General features: G+C 45.8%; 1 protein-coding gene across 8 annotated transcripts in view; it reads left to right on the forward strand.

Annotated features, from left to right (window-relative positions):
- The first annotated feature begins 239 nt into the window (after window positions 1–239).
- The window catches only part of IKZF3 (IKAROS family zinc finger 3), a 30,737-nt gene continuing 11,038 nt past the window's right edge, over window positions 240–19,938 (forward strand). Inside the window, exons 1-5 of one of the 8 annotated variants that reach the window (XM_061443232.1) lie at window positions 240–379; window positions 5,391–5,444; window positions 5,897–6,007; window positions 17,994–18,254; window positions 18,931–19,098. In XM_061443232.1, the coding sequence (XP_061299216.1) occupies window positions 373–379; window positions 5,391–5,444; window positions 5,897–6,007; window positions 17,994–18,254; window positions 18,931–19,098 (601 nt within the window). In that variant the 5' untranslated portion in view covers window positions 240–372. Of the gene's footprint in view, window positions 380–1,805; window positions 2,221–2,454; window positions 2,630–5,390; window positions 5,445–5,896; window positions 6,008–17,993; window positions 18,255–18,930; window positions 19,099–19,938 lie in introns of those variants that run through there. The other 7 variants (XM_061443231.1, XM_061443229.1, XM_061443230.1 and 4 more) reach the window with 7 other exon arrangements.

The following is a 19,938-nucleotide window of genomic DNA, read 5'->3' on the forward strand; positions in this document are numbered from 1 at the left end:
CTCTGCCCATCCCATCTCCCAGCCTCTGGGGGATGGCCGAGTGATGCTGCTGCAGAGACCCCGGCGCTTTGCGCTGCTGCTGGCCTCCCGTTTCGGAGATGCATCCCTCAGCCCCTGTACCTCTTTTCTCCCCCCGTTCCCGAGGGGCCTACTTCTGCCTGTGTCATCGCCGAAGCACCAGCAGCGGCCTCCCAAGGGAGGGCAAAGCCCCCGGGGCCAGGTCGCCTCCTCCGGCCGCCGCCCGGCGCCGCTCTCCGCCCGCCCAGCGCCTCCGCCGGGCCGGATGTCGCGGTACCCGCGGGAGGCGAGGCCGCTGCGCTCTGACAGCCCCGAGCCCGGGCGGGCAGGTGGAGCCGGGACCGCGGCCGGAGCATGGAAGGTGAGAAACGATCCCGCTCGTTCCGCGGGCCCGAGGCCGGGGAAGCGCCGCCGCTCGGGGGCTCGCCCCGGGCTCCACCTCCCGGTGCTCGCGGAGTCTCCTTCTGCAGCCGTGAGGAGAAACCTCATCGCGTGGTGCAATTAAACAGGAAACGAACGGGGCTCTTTGCCCCCTCTCTGTTTAATTTCAGCACCGTCACAACGTGTAGGATAAAGTCGGGCTTTAGAGCCTACTGTATCCGCTGTTCATATTGTAGGTTTTAACGAATTAAAGGGGGTGTTGGTTTCTTTTTGCTTGGAAAACGTGCAGGTAACTTTCAGAGCCAGCAAACCCCAAGCTGTATGTTAATCTTGGGCTGCAGTGTAATTTGATTTGGGAGAAAAGGAGCATTAGCAGAGTTTGTAACAAGCCTGGCAACGCATCACTTGGTTTGTTGTGTCAGAGTTGAACGGTTTTATTTCAACTCATCATTTGAAGGACTTGAGTTTAGGTTCTTTTCCGTTTCAGTGCCCTGAGGTCTTTGGTTATTGTCAGTTAGATGCAGCTGCCTCTTTAAAAAGTGTATTCTCCTTTGCTAAAAGCTTTAAAAATGTTTGTATTTAAAGAATTCTTCTCCTAGAATCTGACTGAATCGAGAGACATAACTGATGTTGAGACAGACTGGGTCTGGTGCCAGCTGGGCAGCTTCATTTTCTTGGTCCCCCTGGGTCCACTGTGTGTCTATGGGAGGAGGAACCTCTTTAGGTGTGTCAGTGGAGTCTGGTTAGAACGGGAGCATGTTTTTGGCATTCCAACTGAGGTTATTGAAGTCTCTTTTCTGTGTTCCTGTTTCTTATATGCTTAAAGTTAACATGCAAATAACCCTTTGGGTTTTGGTTCTGTCCATGGGGATTAAGAGTATCAGAGGATCAGGTAATGTGCCTGAGCTTGTTACATTAACTTCATCCAGAAGGTGAAAGTGCTGTTCTGTGTATCTCAGGCTACAGTAACTGAGCAGTGTCTCTGTTTCCATGGGTCTTGGGGAACCCTGAATTCTACTGGAGGAAGGGGGATTTTCTGTTGAGGAAAAAAGGACACCACTTTTGTCCTGGATTGTCAGTGTGAGGAGGCCCCGTATGATCACTGCCCAGGACACAGGCACCAGCAGGAGAAGCTATTTGAGACCTGGGGCCAGGAAGCCAAAACCTGTGATCAGCTTGGTCGTGTTGGGGGATTTGCTGCACTGGGATGGACGTGTTGATCTGGATGTCAGAGTTATTCTGCTGGGTTTAGAAGGTTGCATGCTACAATGTGAAAAAAAAAACAACATTATCTTTACTTACTGCTGGTCAGGATTTCTTCCCCAAATGGCTTAAAATGCCCTTGTCACTTCGAGCATCACATGGTGCTTAAGAACAGGAAAGTGTAAGAGACCATGTAAAGAGTTTCTTTGGTGCCTTCTTCAGAAAGCCATTGAGAGTGGAAGTGCTGGAGAAGGCCATTCAGTGGGGAAATTTGCTTTTCCCTCTGTTCGGCCTGAAAGCGAAAACCACATTGGGAGAGAGCAGTTGAGTGCTGCACATCACAAAGGTGCTGGCTCTGCTGTGAGCATTTAGGGGTAAGGCTGGAGGGGGTCTACCTGTAGGGCAGAGGCCAGGGTTTGGTGTGTGTTTTATTTTGCCTTGCTTGTGCCTCTGAAGATGGCACGAACAAGGAAATGAGCTGTGCTTGTTCCACGTGCTGTGCTAGAACTGACAGCACACAGGATTTGAAAAGAAGTCCCCTTCGTGATGCTATTGGGTTGAAACCTGCAGCTGGCAGTAAAAAGACAACGTTCTGGGTTTCGCTTTGGAGGCAAACAGGTAAGGTTAGAATAATTCAAGGCATCCCTCACGTTTTGATGTCTGCACTGGTGATGGAGGGGTATCAGTGTTATCCTTTGTTTGAAAAACATCCAGTTTGGGGGTGTTTAAAATACGGGTCGGTTTTGTTGCTTCTATTAACTGGTCAAATACTAGGATAAAGCGTGAGTCCAGTTCCATGTTATAATGCCCCAGTGCTTTCTTAGCGAGCGATTTGAATATCTGTGCTCACTTTGGCTGTTGAGGGGACACAGGATGCCTGAGGATTGCTCTCAAAAGCACACGGACTTTACTTCTGCTTTGCAAATGCACATCAAGCACCCGTTGCAGCACACACAGGCAAGCGTCTCCTTCCCGTGCACCCGGGTCAGTGCATCCCTTTGAAGCTCAAGAAGACTTAATGTGTTCTGTAAGTGACCTCCTGTGATGTTGTCCTCTGAATGCTGGGTAGGAACATGGTCTTATTTGTACATCATCAGGGCTGGAAGCTTCCTAGACCTCCTTCCAGCATGCTTATGTGACATAGTGAAGGATCCGGCTTAAAATACTTTATTCAGGAAAGAGACCTGAGCCTGAATAGTAAAAGACCACTAGGGCTTTAAGAAGCTGCTTGGGACTAATATAAAGAAACCAGACTCTGATGGGTGGATGTTGGAGGCTTGAAAGTGATGGGAAGTCTGGTTTATTTCTCAACAGAAAAGATATCATACGGTTGTTCTTATCTCATCAAAAGGAGGTTTAGATTGGATATTGGGAAGAAATTATTCCCTGAAAGAGTTGTTAAGTGTTGGAACAGGCTGACCAGGGCAGTGGTAGAGCCACCATCCCTAAAGGGATTTGAAAGGTGTGTAGATGTGGCACGTGGGGACATGGTTTAGTGGTGGACTGGGCAGTGCTGAGTTAACGGTTGGACTCAGATGCACTTAAAGGTCTTTTCCAACCTAAACGATTGTGTGACTGTGCTGCCCAACAGCCCATCATGGCCAGGAGCCTGTTACACTCAATAATAAACCCAGAGGCCATCCCACTAGGAAGCAGATGGGAAGCTGAGGGCTGAGCAGATCCAGCTCTGCAGTCGCGTGGGTCAGGCAGTGCTGATCTCTAGCAGGTTGTCCTGCAGCTGCAGGTCAGAGTTGCTCAGAGCAGGATGGTGCTTGGACTGTTCAGGGCACACAGAATCTTGTGTGATGTGATTTAGCAATGCAGCCTCCCTGGTGGAATGCCTGCGATGTCCTGGGGAATCCCATGGTTTCTAAACCAATAGAGCTACACAGGAACATGTGCAGAACTATGGACTTTGAATCATCATTTAGGGGCTCTCACTCTGCCTTTCAGGACCTCCTGCAGCCCAGGGCAAGGCAGAATTGCTGTGTGTTCCCACCCACACCTCCCCCTGCCCTGGCTGGCACCTTTTGGGCTTAATTTTGGCTTTGGTCGGTTCAGGATTTTCTCAGCCCAGGATTTCAGAATGCAACTAAACCCCAACTCAAGTATTCCAGAGAGATGGGGAATTGTCTTGCCCAAAGCCTAATTGTTTGCACAGTTCCAAGGGTTTGTGTGATTGAAATGTCTATATTCTTGCAATGTAAAGTTAAAATTGATGCTAGAGAGAATTTTGGTTGTGTATTTACTGGTGTTTCCCCATCAGTATTGGTCTGTTTGCTGCTTTGGATCTCACTTCTACTGGTGTGATGATAGATGAAACAAGGACAAACTAAGAGCTCTAACCATGGACTTCCTTCTTCTAATGTGTTGATTTTAAAAATACAAATTTAGTAAATATTTGAGCTTTTTGTCAGTAAATTTCAATCCTATCTTTAGGCCCCAAAGCAATGTTCTTAGCTCTAATAAAAGCCACTTGATGAAAAGCTCCCACTCATGCTGTATTTAGTGTAAGGAGAGGAGCTCTGGTTTCATTTTAGGATACGTTTCATAAGTGCTAATGGCTTAAACCACTTGTCTCCAGTCAGGAGTTCCACCCTGAAGAGCTCAGGCCAGCTCTAGTCATTAACAGTGTTTGGTTTTCCTTGCCCTTCTTTGGTAACAGCCAGTTAAGAGCAATGGGAGCTACTGCATAATGTGACCCTGAGGCCCACTACTGAGAGATGGGAGCCGAGTGCTTTCAGTTAGGAAACAATGAACCAAAGAAGGAAAAGCTCCCTTTGGAGAGTTCTGTTGTCTTGGCGTTTGCCTTTATTCTGTTGGAGGCATCAGCCCCTCCTCTGCTGCTGCAGGTTTTTGGAAAGCCTCCTCTGCTACCAGGCTGCTTTGCTGTAGTTAACAGAGCTGTGTATTTTGACGTTGCAGAGACCACAGAAATGTTCCATAGGCAGAGAGAGAGCTCTGGGTAAATGTCAGTGGTGGTTAACACCTCGCAGCCACTGTAAGTGCACTGCAGTTATGTAACTATCAGGAAGGAATTCTGCCAGGCTGGGAGCTGCTATTTGATACGGTCAAAGATGAGAAAAGATTTTATGGCGTGTAAAAAATAGAGGAGAGAAGGGAGGAAGGAGGCAGGTAGCTGTGACACTGTGAAGAAAACCAACCCTTACATCGATGACATCTCAAGACATCAAGGTGCTGAGTAAAGCCTTCACTGGACAGGTCAGAGCTGTCTCCAGTTCACCTCACCACCCTGAATTCAGGCACTGCAGTGGGAGATGGAAAAACCTGCAGCTTGTCTTCAGGCGTTCTTTTGAGTGCTCAGAGCTTTTGGAAACCACACATGCAGCCCTCTAAATTCCTTCAAAAATCCCTATCAGAATCTCTAAATGGGAATTAGATATCATGGGAAGGTGTCATGAAGATAGGTTTTCCCTTTGTGTTGGAAAAGGAATGTAAAACACCTTTGTGCTTTATAGAAATTCACTTCCTACAGAGTTACTACCCCTCCACTGTACTTGCAGGACGGTACATTGCAAGTGTAAGTTACTCTGTTCTGCAGTAGTTCAAAGTCAGAAAATAACATTTAATCCCTTTTCTGGGCACATGCCACTGCTCAAGGTTGTCCAATGAAACAGAACAATGAGTTGGTATTTATTTCTGGGGAAGTTTTGCTTTTTCACTTTTGCTTTCAAGCAAGAAAATGGGAATTTATGGGCTTAGAGCAACTGTGTCACAAATGGTTCTGAATATTAAACAAATCCGGTGGCTTTTCTGTCCTTTTGCAGGTTCAGAGGCAGGTATGGACCTAAGTAATCCTCAGGAACAGCCACTGGCTGCAGGTACAGTGCTTCATGTTATGTTCTTTCACCCTCTTATATGGAGGAAAATGTCTGCATTGCAGCTTATTTCAATTCCCAGGACACTGAATAGCACCAGGACAAAGATGGGTGCTGAAGGCAAAAGGGAAATTGCAGAACTGAAATAAAACTGTGGATATTCAATATAATATTGGAAAATTATACTAAAAGCCAGGGTGGGGGGAAGACTGTAGAGTAGGGAAGGAAATGTTTCGGGAGACACCTGGAAGTTTGGATTAGGGAAGCAAGAATAATGTGATCCTATGTGAGAGTTTGTCCATGACTTTGAGAAGCAAATCCATCCTAATGCCTCTGCAAGCAGAACACTGTGGCCATGATGAGCAGCACCAGGAATTTGCAGATGCTTTGAGGGAATCACTTGGAAATGCTCTTGGAGCATAAATAACGAATTGTTGTGTTGGGGTGTTTTTCAGAAGGACAGGAGGTTTTGACAGACTGTAATCTGAACAAATCCCAGGAAATGGAAAGGATGGATAATGCAGCAGATATGAAGGAACACAGTCAGTCTAATGAAGAAGCAGAAGGTAAAGTGGAGACTGAGTTCTGAAAACTAACAGTTATATTTTGTCTTTTGAATTATCTGGGCATGCCGTGAGAGTGATTAGGAAGTTTATTTTGGATCATGGCTCTGGTTTTCCTGTATGGCTGCAAAAGGATGTACAATGCAATTACTTTAGAGAGTTTCAACATGCTCTGGAGGAGGAGTAACTGTATCCCACCAGGGAACCTCACGTGCATTTCCTAAAGGTCACTTTTACAGGAGCAAGATAAAAACCCTGTGCGTAGGGTGAGCTCTTCAAGATGTGTTGGAGCATACAAGTTCTTAAAAGTAGTTTGCATATGACAAATGCACTTTTTATTAATGTTGCTGAGCCACTCTGATATCTGAAAAATAACATGCTTTTTGTTTTAAACAAAGGATAAATTACCTCAAACTCCTAGGACAACCCAGCTCTTTAACATGTCAAACTGTGGCAGTAATCCTGTGCTTTAAACTGTGGGTGGACAGAAGGTTGGCCAGTTTACCATGGTGTTTAATTTGAGCAGTAAACCCTTCCTATACAGCTCTGAAAGAAGACACAGGTATGAACAAAATGTTAAACCAATAGGTACTATTTCTCATTGAAGAGGTCCTACCTAAGTGTGTATTTATGTGTAGCTTTAAAAACTAGTAGCCCACCTTCATTTAATAGCTAAAAGGTAAAAGAAGCAGCTCCTGGATATGGCAGTCTTGCAGCCCCTCAGGGTTCAGGAGCTGTGCAGATGACAGATGTAGAGCAAGAGACTTTCAATCCCTTCCTCAAGGTAGAAGCTGCTAAAGTGAAATCACAGCATGAATAAACCTTCCTGCCAGTTAGCTGAGCGTGTTCATTTATGCCAGTTCTCAACCACAAACAGTGAAAGATGCTGCCTGGTGGAGGATGTGGTGTCCATATCCTGGGGAAAAGGCAGGTTCATGTGGCCTTTCAAGTGCTGCATGGCCATGGCACTGTGGCACTGTCAGGACAAATGAGGGCTGTGGCTTTGATCAGTTCTGAGGTAGCATTTATGTATCACTAAGGAATTGTCTCTGTCTTGGATGCCCAAGTAGCTTTGGGTTGTGCCTGCAATGGAAATGAGATTATTTTAGACTAACATGAAATGTTCAGGATTAAACATTATTAAAGCTCTATTAAAGATGGAACTTTTCCTATTTATTAACAAAGTAGAAAACATGAAACCCTCGAGGGAAGTGCTGCACTAGCAAGAGCCCATCAGGAGGGAGAAGTTATCTCCCTTGGGTATCTATGACCTTGGTGTCTAGGTGAACTGCACCAGTGCCTGGCCTTGCTTGGCAGTTGCTGCCGTGAGAGCTCACAGGTTCCTCACCAAATCTGGCTGTGTGACAGGGTGAAATGCCTCCTGTCCCCAGAGCAGCTGCTTCTCGGCAGGACTCCATTTATAGTCAGTGGAGAGTAGCTTAGTGTACGTCTGCAATGTGGGATGTAGCTTGGGCAGGTGAGTTCTGCTCTGCTTACCCCAAAAAGAGAAGTTTAATGTTTTTATCCACAAAATGTGGATGGGTTTGAGCCTTTTCTTCATCCAAGGCGCCTGATCTCTCTTTTGGATCTCACAGCGCATAAAATCTTTGCATCCATGTTCCAGCTATTTGCCCATCCCACTCATATTCACTCACTTCCACCTCTGCTTCCCCAGTGTCCCTGCCCTTCCCTGTCCCCTTCCTCCATCCCTAAACTCTGCATGGAAGAAACCAGGGAAGGGTTTCTTTCACAGCCTCCTCCAAGGGGAACTGGGAATATTGACCATCCAAGAGGAATTGCTTTAGCTTCTCCCCGCCTCCCCATTCCAGGAGCACTGTCTATACTGCTTGCACACTCAGCATCATGGCATCAAGTCTCTTTTTCCATTCCTTGACTGTCCTATGTCACCTTCAGCACCTTTCCTCAGGCTCTTTTCCACACACATACATCAGGTGCAACTTTGACACTTGTGAGAGAATGTTGATGCTGACACTGCTCTTGTGCACCATTCGTTGTTCTACATCACTGCTGATCTCTTGCACTCTCTTTCCAACTTCTTCTGGAGTGCAAATATGGAGAATTCACATTTCAAAGATAACATTGTAAATACCAACAAAACCTCATTTCCCTCTGATTGCCTCCCTTACCATGAGAGCATTCCTTCATTTTAAAGTGAGTATGAACCTAGTACCGTGGTGCTCAATTCTTTGATTCTCACTGTAGGAATAAAGACACAACTGCTGGGAGAAAGCTGTTAGAAATGCACAGAAAAGCTGCAGTATCTCAGTGTGAAATGGCACAAACTAAAATCCATGTGGTGCTTACTCCATTGCTTCGCATACAGTTCTCCACAGTCATTCTGATACCGGAAGCACGATAAATCTGATGTCTTTACGTGTGCTGAAGTCCTCGAGGCTGTGTGAGCAGCAGGAGCTGTGTCCAAATTCCTGACAAAGCTAGGATGCTAGAATTCCCAAATAATCTTAGTTGACATGTCATGCCTACTCAAGAGCAGGAGCAGCTCCGCTAGGAGCAGTGCTTGTGGCTCAGTAACTATCTGTTGTGCTTCTGGGTAAGTGGAGCCACGCTCTGGTGGTGCTGCCCGGGTGGGAGTGTGATCTTTCAGGATCACTAACCCTGGTACAAATGAGTATGGAGTATTCTCCAGAATCACAGGATAGAAATCTCAGGATGAGTGATTGCTCTTGGGAAATGGATTATGTCCTGTGTGCACCTGAAAAGTCTGTCTCTTGAAAAACCTAAAAGCGCTACTTGTCCCTTTTCTTGATGTGATCACTAACACCCTCCTTGCGTGTCAAATGTATAGAGGAGTCTTGCAAAGATGTTGGTGTGGTTCTCATAAATGTTAATCCCGGTATCCATGATCCATGCCTTTTGTGGGTAAGCAATTCCACTTCAGCATCCTTGCAATTCGTTGCAGACGACAGCCTGCAACACTGCAAACTCTTTAATCCCAAATCCCTGCATATGAGCTGTGCCCACAGGGTTTGTTCCATCTGCTGAAGGTGAGACCACTGACTAAGAGAGAGATCAAGCATTTGATAACCTGGTTTCCACTGCCTTAATATGTCTGTAACGTGTGTTTCTTCAGCACAATGATGTGTTTTTTCCATGTTTCGCCAGCCATTCAGTAGTGATCTTCCATTCCTTGGACTATACGCTTTTTGTGAAGCTTCCATTATTAATGGCTGATGCTCTAAATACACTGTGAGCTTTATAGAACCATAGAATGGTTTAGGTTGGAAGGGACCTTAAAGGTCATCTAGTTCCAACCCCTGAGACTTTAAGCAGAAGTTGGAGCCTGGTCATATCTAGATGTCGCCTGACTCTAGTTTGGTGGGGTTTTATGCTAAGCTGCAGAAAGTGGTACTCTGATCCTTTCAAAAGGCTACAGAAATTTCATAAAGGCACTCAGTAATGGTAGAGGCTTCAACCTGTCTTGCTTTTGAAAGGACTTCAGCCATGCTGAGTGCTAAGTACAGGGCAAACAATTAGGCAGAAGGCTGGAGTAATATGTTAATTAAAAGCCTGCTGGAGAGCAAGGAGGAAAAAAAGAAAGAGCCCCCCCCTCTTTTTGCCTCAGGGGAATGAAGCTGCATGCTGTGGTGCACATGGTGCACGCTTGCCTGCAACCATAAAAATACACTGTTCCCATGGTGCTTCCTGTGGCTGGGCTGAGAAGAGGCAAACCCTGAGCCAGAGAGGGGAGGAAGCACTGAATTTCTCTGGTCTTTTTATGTGTCCCCAACACTTATCTTTGGAGGCCATAGATGAGGCATCTTTCGTTTAAAAATGAAAGAAAAAGGCCACATTCTTCCCTATGGGAGTCAGAGTCAAGTTTAATTATGTCTAAATTCCCTCCTCTGTTGAGGCTGCTGATTTTGGGGGTGTTCTGAATGTTAGTGAGCTTTCCTGGTTGTGAACTAAAAAGCAATAGAAGTCACATTCGTGGTTTCTGGATGCTGACTGCTGCTGCATTTAGGTGTGTGAAAGGGGGGGTAAAGGCTGAAGGGAGCCAGGAGGGGATGAAAAGCCCTTGCCTCGATGCACTGAGGTTCCAGTGGTGCTGCTCACACACACTCACTTATCTGCTCAAAAAGGAAGTGCCGTTTTTTATCAGCTATTACATCTCCCAAGCCCAGATCGAGCCTGGCTGCTCATGGGACTCAGGGCTTATCTCACAACATCAGCAGAACCGTGCTGCAGAAGTTCACTTAACAGGGGATTTCTGTAAGTGTTAAAACCAGGCAAGGAGTCTGTGCTGCTCCGCTGTGTCTGAGTCTTATCACCAGAAGATCCTCTTGACTTTGTTTTAGCTCTCTGTACTGTACCAGCAGCAGCAGGGGTGCACCCAAGAACATTCAGTGACATCAACAGTGGGTTGTCTCACCGCAGCCTTAAGTGACTGACATCAGCTTGGCCTATCCTGCACGATGGGAAGCCCAGAGCTGCAGGAGCTCGGATATTCTGATGGCCTTGAAACAGCCAGAAAAATGCAGCTATTTCTTATTCCAATTAACCTGTCATTGTCAGCAGAAAGTGGAATTTGCCTGGGAGATATCATGGAATCCCACAGTGGTTTGGGTTGGAAGGGACCTTAAAGCTCATCTGGTTCCAAGCCTTCCCCTCTGCTCTGAGTTTGGGTTTGGTGGACAGGCTTGGACATTACTGAGGAAACACTGGGTGGACACATGGAGAAGAGCAGGCTAAAAGTAAATCACAAGTATTCAATTATGAATCCCTAAATTTGGAGAGAATGTCCTTGAAATCTCAAATTCAAGTCTTGAAATCTAGTTATTTACTGCAGACAAATAGTTTATAGTTGAATCAAATCAATACACTTGGGTTTGTGAAGTTTATATTGTTTAAGGAATTTGAACAACTTCTTAACCCACCTCTTGTCTTCAGTTAAAACTCCGTTGAGATTGATCACAGATTTCCCTGTTCTTCATATTATTAGACTATGTTTTCTTTTCATATGATACTTTTTTAGTACCAAACACAAGAGGATGGTGGATTATAAGAAAAGGCTGAATGAAACTCTTCAACTTCTTAGCTTTGATGTTCATTTGCAGAAGCAGTTGACCAGAGAGGCTCGTGCCTGAGTGGTTGCATTAGTAATAGGTCCCCTGATATAACTAATGAAGGTGATTATCTGCATTTAACATGTGCCCTTTCTCAGTCTGACTGTTGGGTCCAGATGTTCTATGATTAAGTGTCTAATTGCAGCCTGATTTAACGGTTGTGGTTGTATGTGGCTTTCTGGACTTCAGGAATTGTCATTTTACAAGTGTTTTCTGTGAGTGTGGTTCTCTTCCCTGGCACAGAAGGGGAGAACTCATCCCGTTTCATATTGTTACGTGTGGTTTTTAAGAGGCAGGCTTTCAAGCTCTTGAGATTTGAAAGGGTGATGTTAACAGGTGTCAGAAATGAGCCAAGATTCAGCTGGCCTTTGGAAAAACTGGGTGCTGGTAGGCCTGGGGATGGGGGGTGGCATTCCCCCGATCCTCTGTGCTCCAGTATAGACAGCTGAGGGAAAGCAGCAAGCTGTCGGTGCCTTTTGTAAGTAAAAAAACCCCACAAGTAAAATCCTATGGGAGTTACAGCACGGCACTGACCATATCCAGCCCCTGGTCACGTTGTCTCAGGTGATGGCATTCTGCCTCCCCAGGTTTTGTAGCACCAGTTAAATGCCCTGAGCCATGACCTGGGGCTGTGGGTTGTCCTGCTCAGCTCCAGCTCTGGTAGTGCTCCCTTTGGAGAACGTTTCATTTCTCCCTGTTTCTGTTAGTAGAGTTTTAATTCCTGTAGCAACATTTTGAAAGAAAGTCAAATAATTCCCACTAGATGATGATTAGGCAGAAATTGGGAAGAGATGGGAAATACTGGGTGTGAAATGATAGATTTATAGAGGAACATACATAATTACAAGAAAAATCTTTGTCTTTGAATACGATGCTTGAAGGCCCAGTTACACAATTCAAGTTTCCTGGCTCACATAAGCTTGGAGATGATGTGTGTTGTTTCGTTATGTTTTATTGAGTTTTGCTTGTGATGAACTGGACAACTAGAGAAATTATTCTGTGTTTTAATGCTAGAGAGACCCTGGTATTAATGAAGTAGAAAATATGCATCCGACCACTTGGAAAATGATGCCTGGGTCAGGTGCTCTTTTTTCCTTTCCAATCCTCATGCTGCATTTCAATTTTGTTTGTTTCTATTTTTTGTTTCAAGTCACAATAAACCCAAAGAAGCACATTACCACAGAGTATTTTTAGAGTGACATTTCCACCAGGTGCTTACCACATGGGTTCCTTTGGGAATTACCACCCAAGGGTGCTTCAGACAGTGTCTAAGCAGCATAGTGCTTGGGTGTTGCACAAAATGGAGACTGAACAGCAGTACTGGAAGGCACAAAGATAAAATAAAGCAAATATAGGATCCCAGACTGGTTTGTGTTGGAAGGGACCTTAAAGCTCATCCAGTTCCAACCCACGGGCAGGGACCCCTTCCACTGGAGCAGCTTGCTCCAAGCCCCTGTGTCCAACCTGGCCTTGAACACTGCCAGGGATGGGGCAGCCACAGCTTCTCTGGGCACCCTGTGCCAGCGCCTCAGCACCCTCACAGGGAAGAGCTTCTGCCTGCTTTGTCCAAGTAATAATTTTCATAAGTGGAGGCAGTGAAATCTGTGGATTTCCAGTGATTTCCTCAACAGAACAGAGGTGGTGGATGCCACACTTGGGATTTTTGGTGCTAAAGACCCTAGCAGGCCAGGCCTGGTGCTGTACTCACCATGGGTGGGAGCACATGGTTATTGCCACTACATCTTTGCCACTGTTGTGGCCACTGCTGTCTAGCTGGAAGCTGATAGTGCTCCTGGGTGATCCCTCCCTCCCTTGGTGGCAAACAAGGCTTCAGAAAAGCTTCAATCTCCTAAAAGCATTGTTGCGGTTGTAAAAAGGGAGCTTATCACTGGAGTCCGTGTGAGAAACAAGGCCAGGTTGGGCCACGGAACCTGGAACTCCTTTTGCTTCCCTAGAACTGAACTCTGCAGTGGGGTGAGACAGACATGGAGAAAAGTTCCCTTCTCTCTGTGTTGCCTCTATTAAACCCCCAACAATCTCACGTTGCTCTTGTGTCACTTCGCGTGTTATAATTCCCCATTATAGTCTCCAGATGTTCAATATACACATGCATGTGTGTGTCCTTGCTTTCTTATTATTTAAGGAAAACCCCTTAGGTACAGCATTGCTGACTATTTTGATGTTTGTCATTCCGATGCAAACCTCTCTCTATTCATTGAGGAATAGGGTTGGGTTTAATTCATGGCAAATCTTCCCCCCGCAGTGTGTTAATTCCATGGCAGAGGTGTTTATTGTGACTCGAATCTGGAAACTCTGCTGCCTTTTTCAGTTTCCACACGTAGGGCTGTTGTGTTTCAAGCTGCCTTAGGTACAGGAGTCTCACATCCTGGGAGGAGAGCAGCTCTAGAAGGACTGCGCTGGGTTTGGGCTTTATACTGCTGTTTCTGGGGATGACTTGTGGAGGGAACAGTGCTGAATCCAGCAGTTAATACCTGTCAAATCCAGGTAGGCACCAGAATCCTTCAGTATGTGCCTGTATCAACTCCCTTCTTGTTCTTTGGCATCTGACTCCTATTAACAGCTGTCAAAACCTGGTAAACTATTTATGTGCTTTCACAATTTGTTTAATTGCATAGTTAGGAAATGGCATACAAGAAAAGCTTTCCCTTTTTCTTTTCCCCCTTTAGTCTGCCTGAACATCTGTAGCATTAGGGGCTCATTATCTCGGAATTGGCACAGCAAATCAGCAGCAGCATTAAAGTGCCACATTAAGATGATGAAGTTTCTTTGTTACCCAGCTGACTTCTTGCATGTGCTGAGGATTTCACGATTATGACCCTGCTCCTTGTAAAACACTTGAGTAACATCACCCTTTTGTGCTGTTGTCTTTAATAGCTTCTGCTTTATATTCTTTGTGCTTTTCAGAGCACTGCTGGTAAACTTTGCTTAACAACAGGACCAAACTGATGTTCTTTTCTCTAGGTTTGATGCCAAGGTGTTGGTTTAAATACAGGACTTGGGGGGGGGGGTGTTCCTTCCAGGGCCTCCTCCTGGGGGGAATAGCCAAGATAATGCTGTGTCCTGGCCTGTTTGCTGCTGGTGCCTCCTCTCTTTAGTCATGCATTTTCTAACGTACACAAGCACTGTTCATGTGGTGACTCAGTCTGCAGTTGCCACCACAGCTTTATTTTGGATTTTTTCCAGAACCCATTGTTTTTACAGTGTTTCGGGTGAAACAAAAATATTACTCTGGAGTAATGCCTTTCATCTTGTAATCATCTCCCCAGGAAATGAAACCATGTGCATCAGCCTTAACACATCACACTGGTGCTTTGTTGTGTCAAATCCACAACAGCGCTGTGCTGTGCTGTTATTACCTTCCTGAGCTGCCTCAAGAAAAATGGGCTTGGACACCATGGATGTTTTTTCCCTCTTACAAGCTCTTTGCTTTCCTAAGCAGGGAGAGATGACAGCAGTTTTGTTCAACTGGGGGAGCTTTGTGTGTGGTGTTGGGGATAAAGGTGGTTTTCCTCTGTCAAATTTCCCAGTTCTGCTTGAAGTTACAGCCACTTTCCTCTGGCTGAAGACCCTGCTCTCTTTGAAATATGAGTTTTAAGTGACAGATACAAACCTTTGCACACAGCTGCCGGACTCCTGATCTCCCAGGGTTCCCTGTGCTGCCAGTGCACAGAGCAAAAGCCAGGGCTGCCAAAGGGTGCTTCGGACCTCTGCAGCTACTTGGTTCTGTGACCTGTACCGAGTTGGCCTTTCTTCTGAGTGCTTTGTACCAAAGTTTCCTTTTGTCATATTCTAAAGAATAACAGGAGTGTTAGGAGAGAAAAATCCCAACCCTTCTAACACCTATCCCAGGCACAGCTACAGGTTGGGCAGAGAAGAGATTCAGAGCAGCCCTGTGGACAAGGACTTGGGGGTGTTGGTTGATGAGAAAATGAACATGAGCCGGCTTCAGTGTGCGCTTGCAGCCCAGAAACCAGCCGTATCCTGGGCTGCATCAAAAGGAGCGTGACCAGCAGGTCGAAGGAGGTGATCCTGCCCCTCTGATCTGCTCTTGTGAGACCTCACCTGGAGCATTGTGTGCAGTTCTGGTGTCCTCAACATAAAAAGGACATGGAACTGTTGGAACAAGTCCAGAGGAGGCCACGAGGATGATCAGGGGCTGGAGCAGCTCCTGTATGAAGACAGGCTGAGGAAGTTGGGGCTGTTCAGCCTGGAGAAGAGAAGCTGCGTGGAGACCTCAGAGCAGCCTTCCAGTATCTGAAGGGGGCCTATAGGGATGCTGGGGAGGGACCCTTCATTAGGGACTGGAGTGACAGGACAAGGGGTAACGGGTTAAAACTGAAACAGGGGAAGTTTAGATTGGATCTAAGGAGGAAATTCTTTCCTGTTAGGGTGGTGAGGCACTGGAATGGGTTGCCCAGGGAGGTTGTGAATGCTCCATCCCTGGCAGTGTTCAAGGCCAGGTTGGATGAGGCATTGGGTGATATGATTTAGCGTAAGGCGTCCCTGCCCACGGCAGGGGGGTTGGAACTGGATGATCTTAAGGTCCTTTCCAACCCAAACTATTCGATGATTCTATGATTCTATTTGGTCAAAACCCCACCTCTTCCCTCGTTCTTTCTGTTGTTCTCAGTCAACCAAAGGTGAGATTTTTCTATTGAGGCTCTCCAAGTGCCTACATGGAAACTGAAAAGCAGTGGAGCTTTGGTGGGACAGCACCGCCAGCTGAAGTGGGGGTGAGGGTTGTTGGGGGAGGCAGTGGTGGGAAAGCCTTGCTCAGAACTGGGGTGCATCCTTCTCTGTTGCTGTCAGAACACACAAGTATCGTGAGCAGTCAGCGATGCGGAAAATACTGAGATAAAAAAGCAGAGATACTCATTTTCCAAGGGGGAGCTGTAGGATGGTTTGCCCAGTTTGTGCCAGTCAGTAAGTGCTTGCCATGAGGAACTCAAACTGGTGTTAGTGCCACGCTGCAGGAACGCTGGCAGGACTGTAAAAGAGTGAAAACCTGTGAGCTTGTGGTGAGAAACAGCAGAAAACGGTAGAGAAGCCTGCTCTGGTCCTCCAGCACTAAGCAACTGCCTTTGATGCAGACCAAAGGTGAGACGTTAAGTAGAAAGTGGGAATTGAAATTGCTTCTGAAAGTACCACCAAGGTGCAGCTGCAACGTGCACTTCCTTTCACCATGCTCTGCAGGATGTAGCAAATTAGTTTGGAGCTGCCTCCTTTTGAGAGGGGAAAAAAAGACAAGCAACAAACCTTGGGTTTGGGGGGGGGGGGGAGATTCTGCTGAAAGCTGCTTTCAGGAATTGGTAGGAATTTTTCCTTAGAGTAATGGAAATGGGTGTATAAACTAATTTTGAAGGAGTCTTCAAAGCAGGATCACTCTCGCACCCTCGGACATAAAGTTGGCAGCAAAGGCACCTGCAGAGGAAAGCCTGTTTGAGAGGAAGCAGGAATCATAGAATCATGGAGTGGTTTGGGTTGGAAGGGACCTTAAAGTTCAGTCCTGAAGCCAAACTCTGAAACCCATCTGAGATAGGGGGATAAAACTGCACAGAATGGGTGGAAAACCCACCCTGATGTGGGTACCATCATCTAGGGAGAGCACCGAGAGGAATCTTGGAGTTTTCCACACTACTGTGGATTCTCACATAGGCTGAAGAAATTACCACTTGCCTGTTTCTTCTGCCTCATTTCAACCCAAATGGGCTCAGTGCAAACATCTGAGCTCGAGGAGGGAATTTACCCCTGAAACATAGTTGAAAATGTTGATTTCATACAGCATGGCTTGCCAGATCTTTCTTTTTCAGGGCTGCTTTCATGTTGCCACCTCATTTTCGCTGTTACCCATTGTTTGTTCTCTGCATTTGATGTGGTTTATTACTCAGAACCAGAGTTAATACATATTCAGCAGTCCATGGTCTGTACTTTGGAGAAAGGACAAGTGATTCAGTGCCAGATTTAACTGTCTAACCCTCAGTCTGAGCGAGGAGCAGGTGGCCAGAACAGTACTTTCAAACAGGAAGCTCTGTATTTGATCTCTTGGTGCTTTTCTTCGATTGGTAGCTTGAGGCATAACCTTCAGCTCTTGTCTGGATGGAAAAGTCAGCTTTAAGCAGAAGGAAAAGCTATCCTGGCTTTTAATAAGGATTTGTGTGCAAGTGCTGGTGACGCTGGGGTTAATGGTGGAAAGGAAATCCAACAACAGGACTTGGGAATCCTCAGGTGTTTATATAATGGGACCAAGATGGAGCATTATTGCTAACTGTTGCGTTTGCCTCTTTGTCATGAAATGATAGTCGTTTAAGGCAATGGCTTTGTTTTCTCTGGACATGGCTCCAGAGCCAGGAACCTGTCTGAAGGCCACGGATCTTCAGGAGTCCTTGGGTTCTTTACTGTGTACTTGCAATCTGACTTTGGGCAAATCTTTTCCTGTTTCTGGGGGGCATTTATTTATCGGGAAATCACCTTTCAGGCACCAGAGGTTCCAAGGGAAGATATAAATATCCTTTCTCATTTGTGTCTTGCTAGATTTCCAGTTCACAGGAACAGCCTGGATAGTGCCCTGTCATTGCAGGAGTTTATATTGTGATATACTTTATACAGTAGAAGGAAATTATCCACCAATGGTAAATAACAGGCAGCTCAGTGTTTTTAAAGGTTCTCTTGCTGTGAGTATCACGAAGTGTACGTGACCCATGAAGATTCACATCGCAACTGCATTTCCTCATCTACGGGGGTTTAAATGAAACTTTTAGGAAGGTTGATAATGTCATTTGCTGCAATACTTGTTTTTTTCCTAAGCTACTTCCTTGTGCCTAAAGATGAGCGTTTTTCACTTTTGTGCTTTGTTTTACCTGCAGATGATGTGGTTAAAGTGAAAGGTGAATACAGTAAAAGAGAGGAGAGTGCTTTACATTCAGAGCCAATGGAAACCCCTGAAGAATCTGAACTGCCTTACACCTATCCCAGAGAATATAATGAATATGAAAGCATTAAACTGGAAAGACATTCGGGTTCATATGACAACATCAGGCCAGCTAGTGGGAAAATGACTTGTGATATCTGTGGATTAGCATGTATTAGCCTCAATGTCTTGATGGTTCATAAGCGTAGCCACACTGGTAAATATCTCTCTATTATTCTTGTAAGAGCTGACTACTGAATTATTTGTAATCTAGTCTATTTATTTTTATCAAAGGATACTAAAATCAGGACTTCCTCCTTCTGTCCTTGATGCCACATGTGATCTGTAGCAAGTTACCCACTTTTCTGTGCCTCACTTTACCCCCTTTTCTTCCTATCAGGATCAAATGTCAGCCCAAGTGTGTTTGTGGGGCATTTTAAGGATTTTGGATGAAAGGCACTACGTAATTGAAGTGTTTTAGACACAAAACACAAGTTAGATTGGTTTTGTGCTGCCGTTTCCAGTCTGTGTGTGTATTTCTCTTTGTGCTACACTTTGGCAACAAACTGGTGAGCATCTTGGGTTTCAACATGCAGTAAGATAAGCCCTTCTTTTTCTAAAAGTTGCTAGCTTGTTGGAATCAGCCTCCTCCAGAACACTTATTCCCATGGAAAAACTGTACAGTGTTTTCCATAGTCTACATATGTTACGAGAAGCTCTGACACCAGAGCTGCAGTAACTCCCACTGAAGTCAACGGAAGGGCTCTGTGTGTTTCTATAGAAAGAAATTGATCCAGTCTCTCATTCTTTCCCCTTCCAAAGAGGAAAGGGTGTGAGGATAAACATGATACCCACATAACCATTAAATGTCCTTTTTTGTATGTCATTTTAAGGTGAACGGCCATTCCAGTGTAATCAGTGCGGAGCTTCCTTTACTCAGAAGGGAAACCTCCTCCGCCACATTAAACTACACACAGGGGAAAAACCTTTTAAATGTCATCTTTGCAGTTATGCCTGCCAAAGGAGGGATGCGCTAACAGGTCACTTAAGGACACATTCTGGTAAGTGACTTCAAAGGCACTTCATGTGTTTTAGATGTGTGTCACTAGGACACGAGGCGTGGAAAATGGAGAGCTCGTCAGCAAAGTCGGCTCAGCCGGTCTGGTTTTGAGGAGTCAGCAAATAGCAGTGACCACTCATGGGCCTGCTGTGCTGATGGAACCATCTCAGGGCTCGGCTCCCCTCTTGATGCACAAGGAGGGCCCAGGGAACCACGCTGTGTTCTGTGACAAACCAGACCACCCCGCACAAAATAACTCCTTGGTGTTTCCAGAGTGGAGCCAGCTGTGCCAGCAAGCTCCATATTTGAGGAGTGCTTTGCTAGGACTTCCTTCTCTTCCTACCCTGCGCTGGTAGGAGAGCTCTAGGAGCATCACCCAGGACAGCATGACCTTATTGGCAGTTAACACCTTGCTGTTGTGTAGTGCCTTTCATCTGAATGTCTTAACATGCTCAACAAATGCCAGGGGTTTTTCCCTAAGACTGGTAGCGTGTTCTGTCCATTTTCCAGATGGGAGAAACAGAGGCACAGACTTGAGGTGACTTGAATAACAATCCAGGTATAAATCGATTGTTAGTTCCCCCAGAGCCAGGCTGTGCTTCCTCTTTGCTTTGTGTATATCCTGTGTTATGCAGGGACCTAGGCACAAAACAGTTATTCTAAATGATAGATGTTATCTCTGCACTGCACTTCGCAGGCAAAAAAAGTTCAACTTCCCAAAGAATCAAAGTTCGAAATGCGATTATCTGACATGAATAAATGAGGTTCTGGTTTAGTCAAGCCCCAGCACAGTGGTGGTCACTGTTCCCCACCAGCACAATGCTAAAGCCATCATGCTTCA

The sequence above is a fragment of the Pezoporus flaviventris genome, unplaced genomic scaffold (assembly GCF_033815535.1).
Source record: "Pezoporus flaviventris isolate CSIRO_AGI_PZ_B2104156 unplaced genomic scaffold, CSIRO_AGI_Pfla_v1 ptg000324l, whole genome shotgun sequence".
Taxonomy (NCBI): Eukaryota; Metazoa; Chordata; class Aves; order Psittaciformes; family Psittacidae; genus Pezoporus; species Pezoporus flaviventris.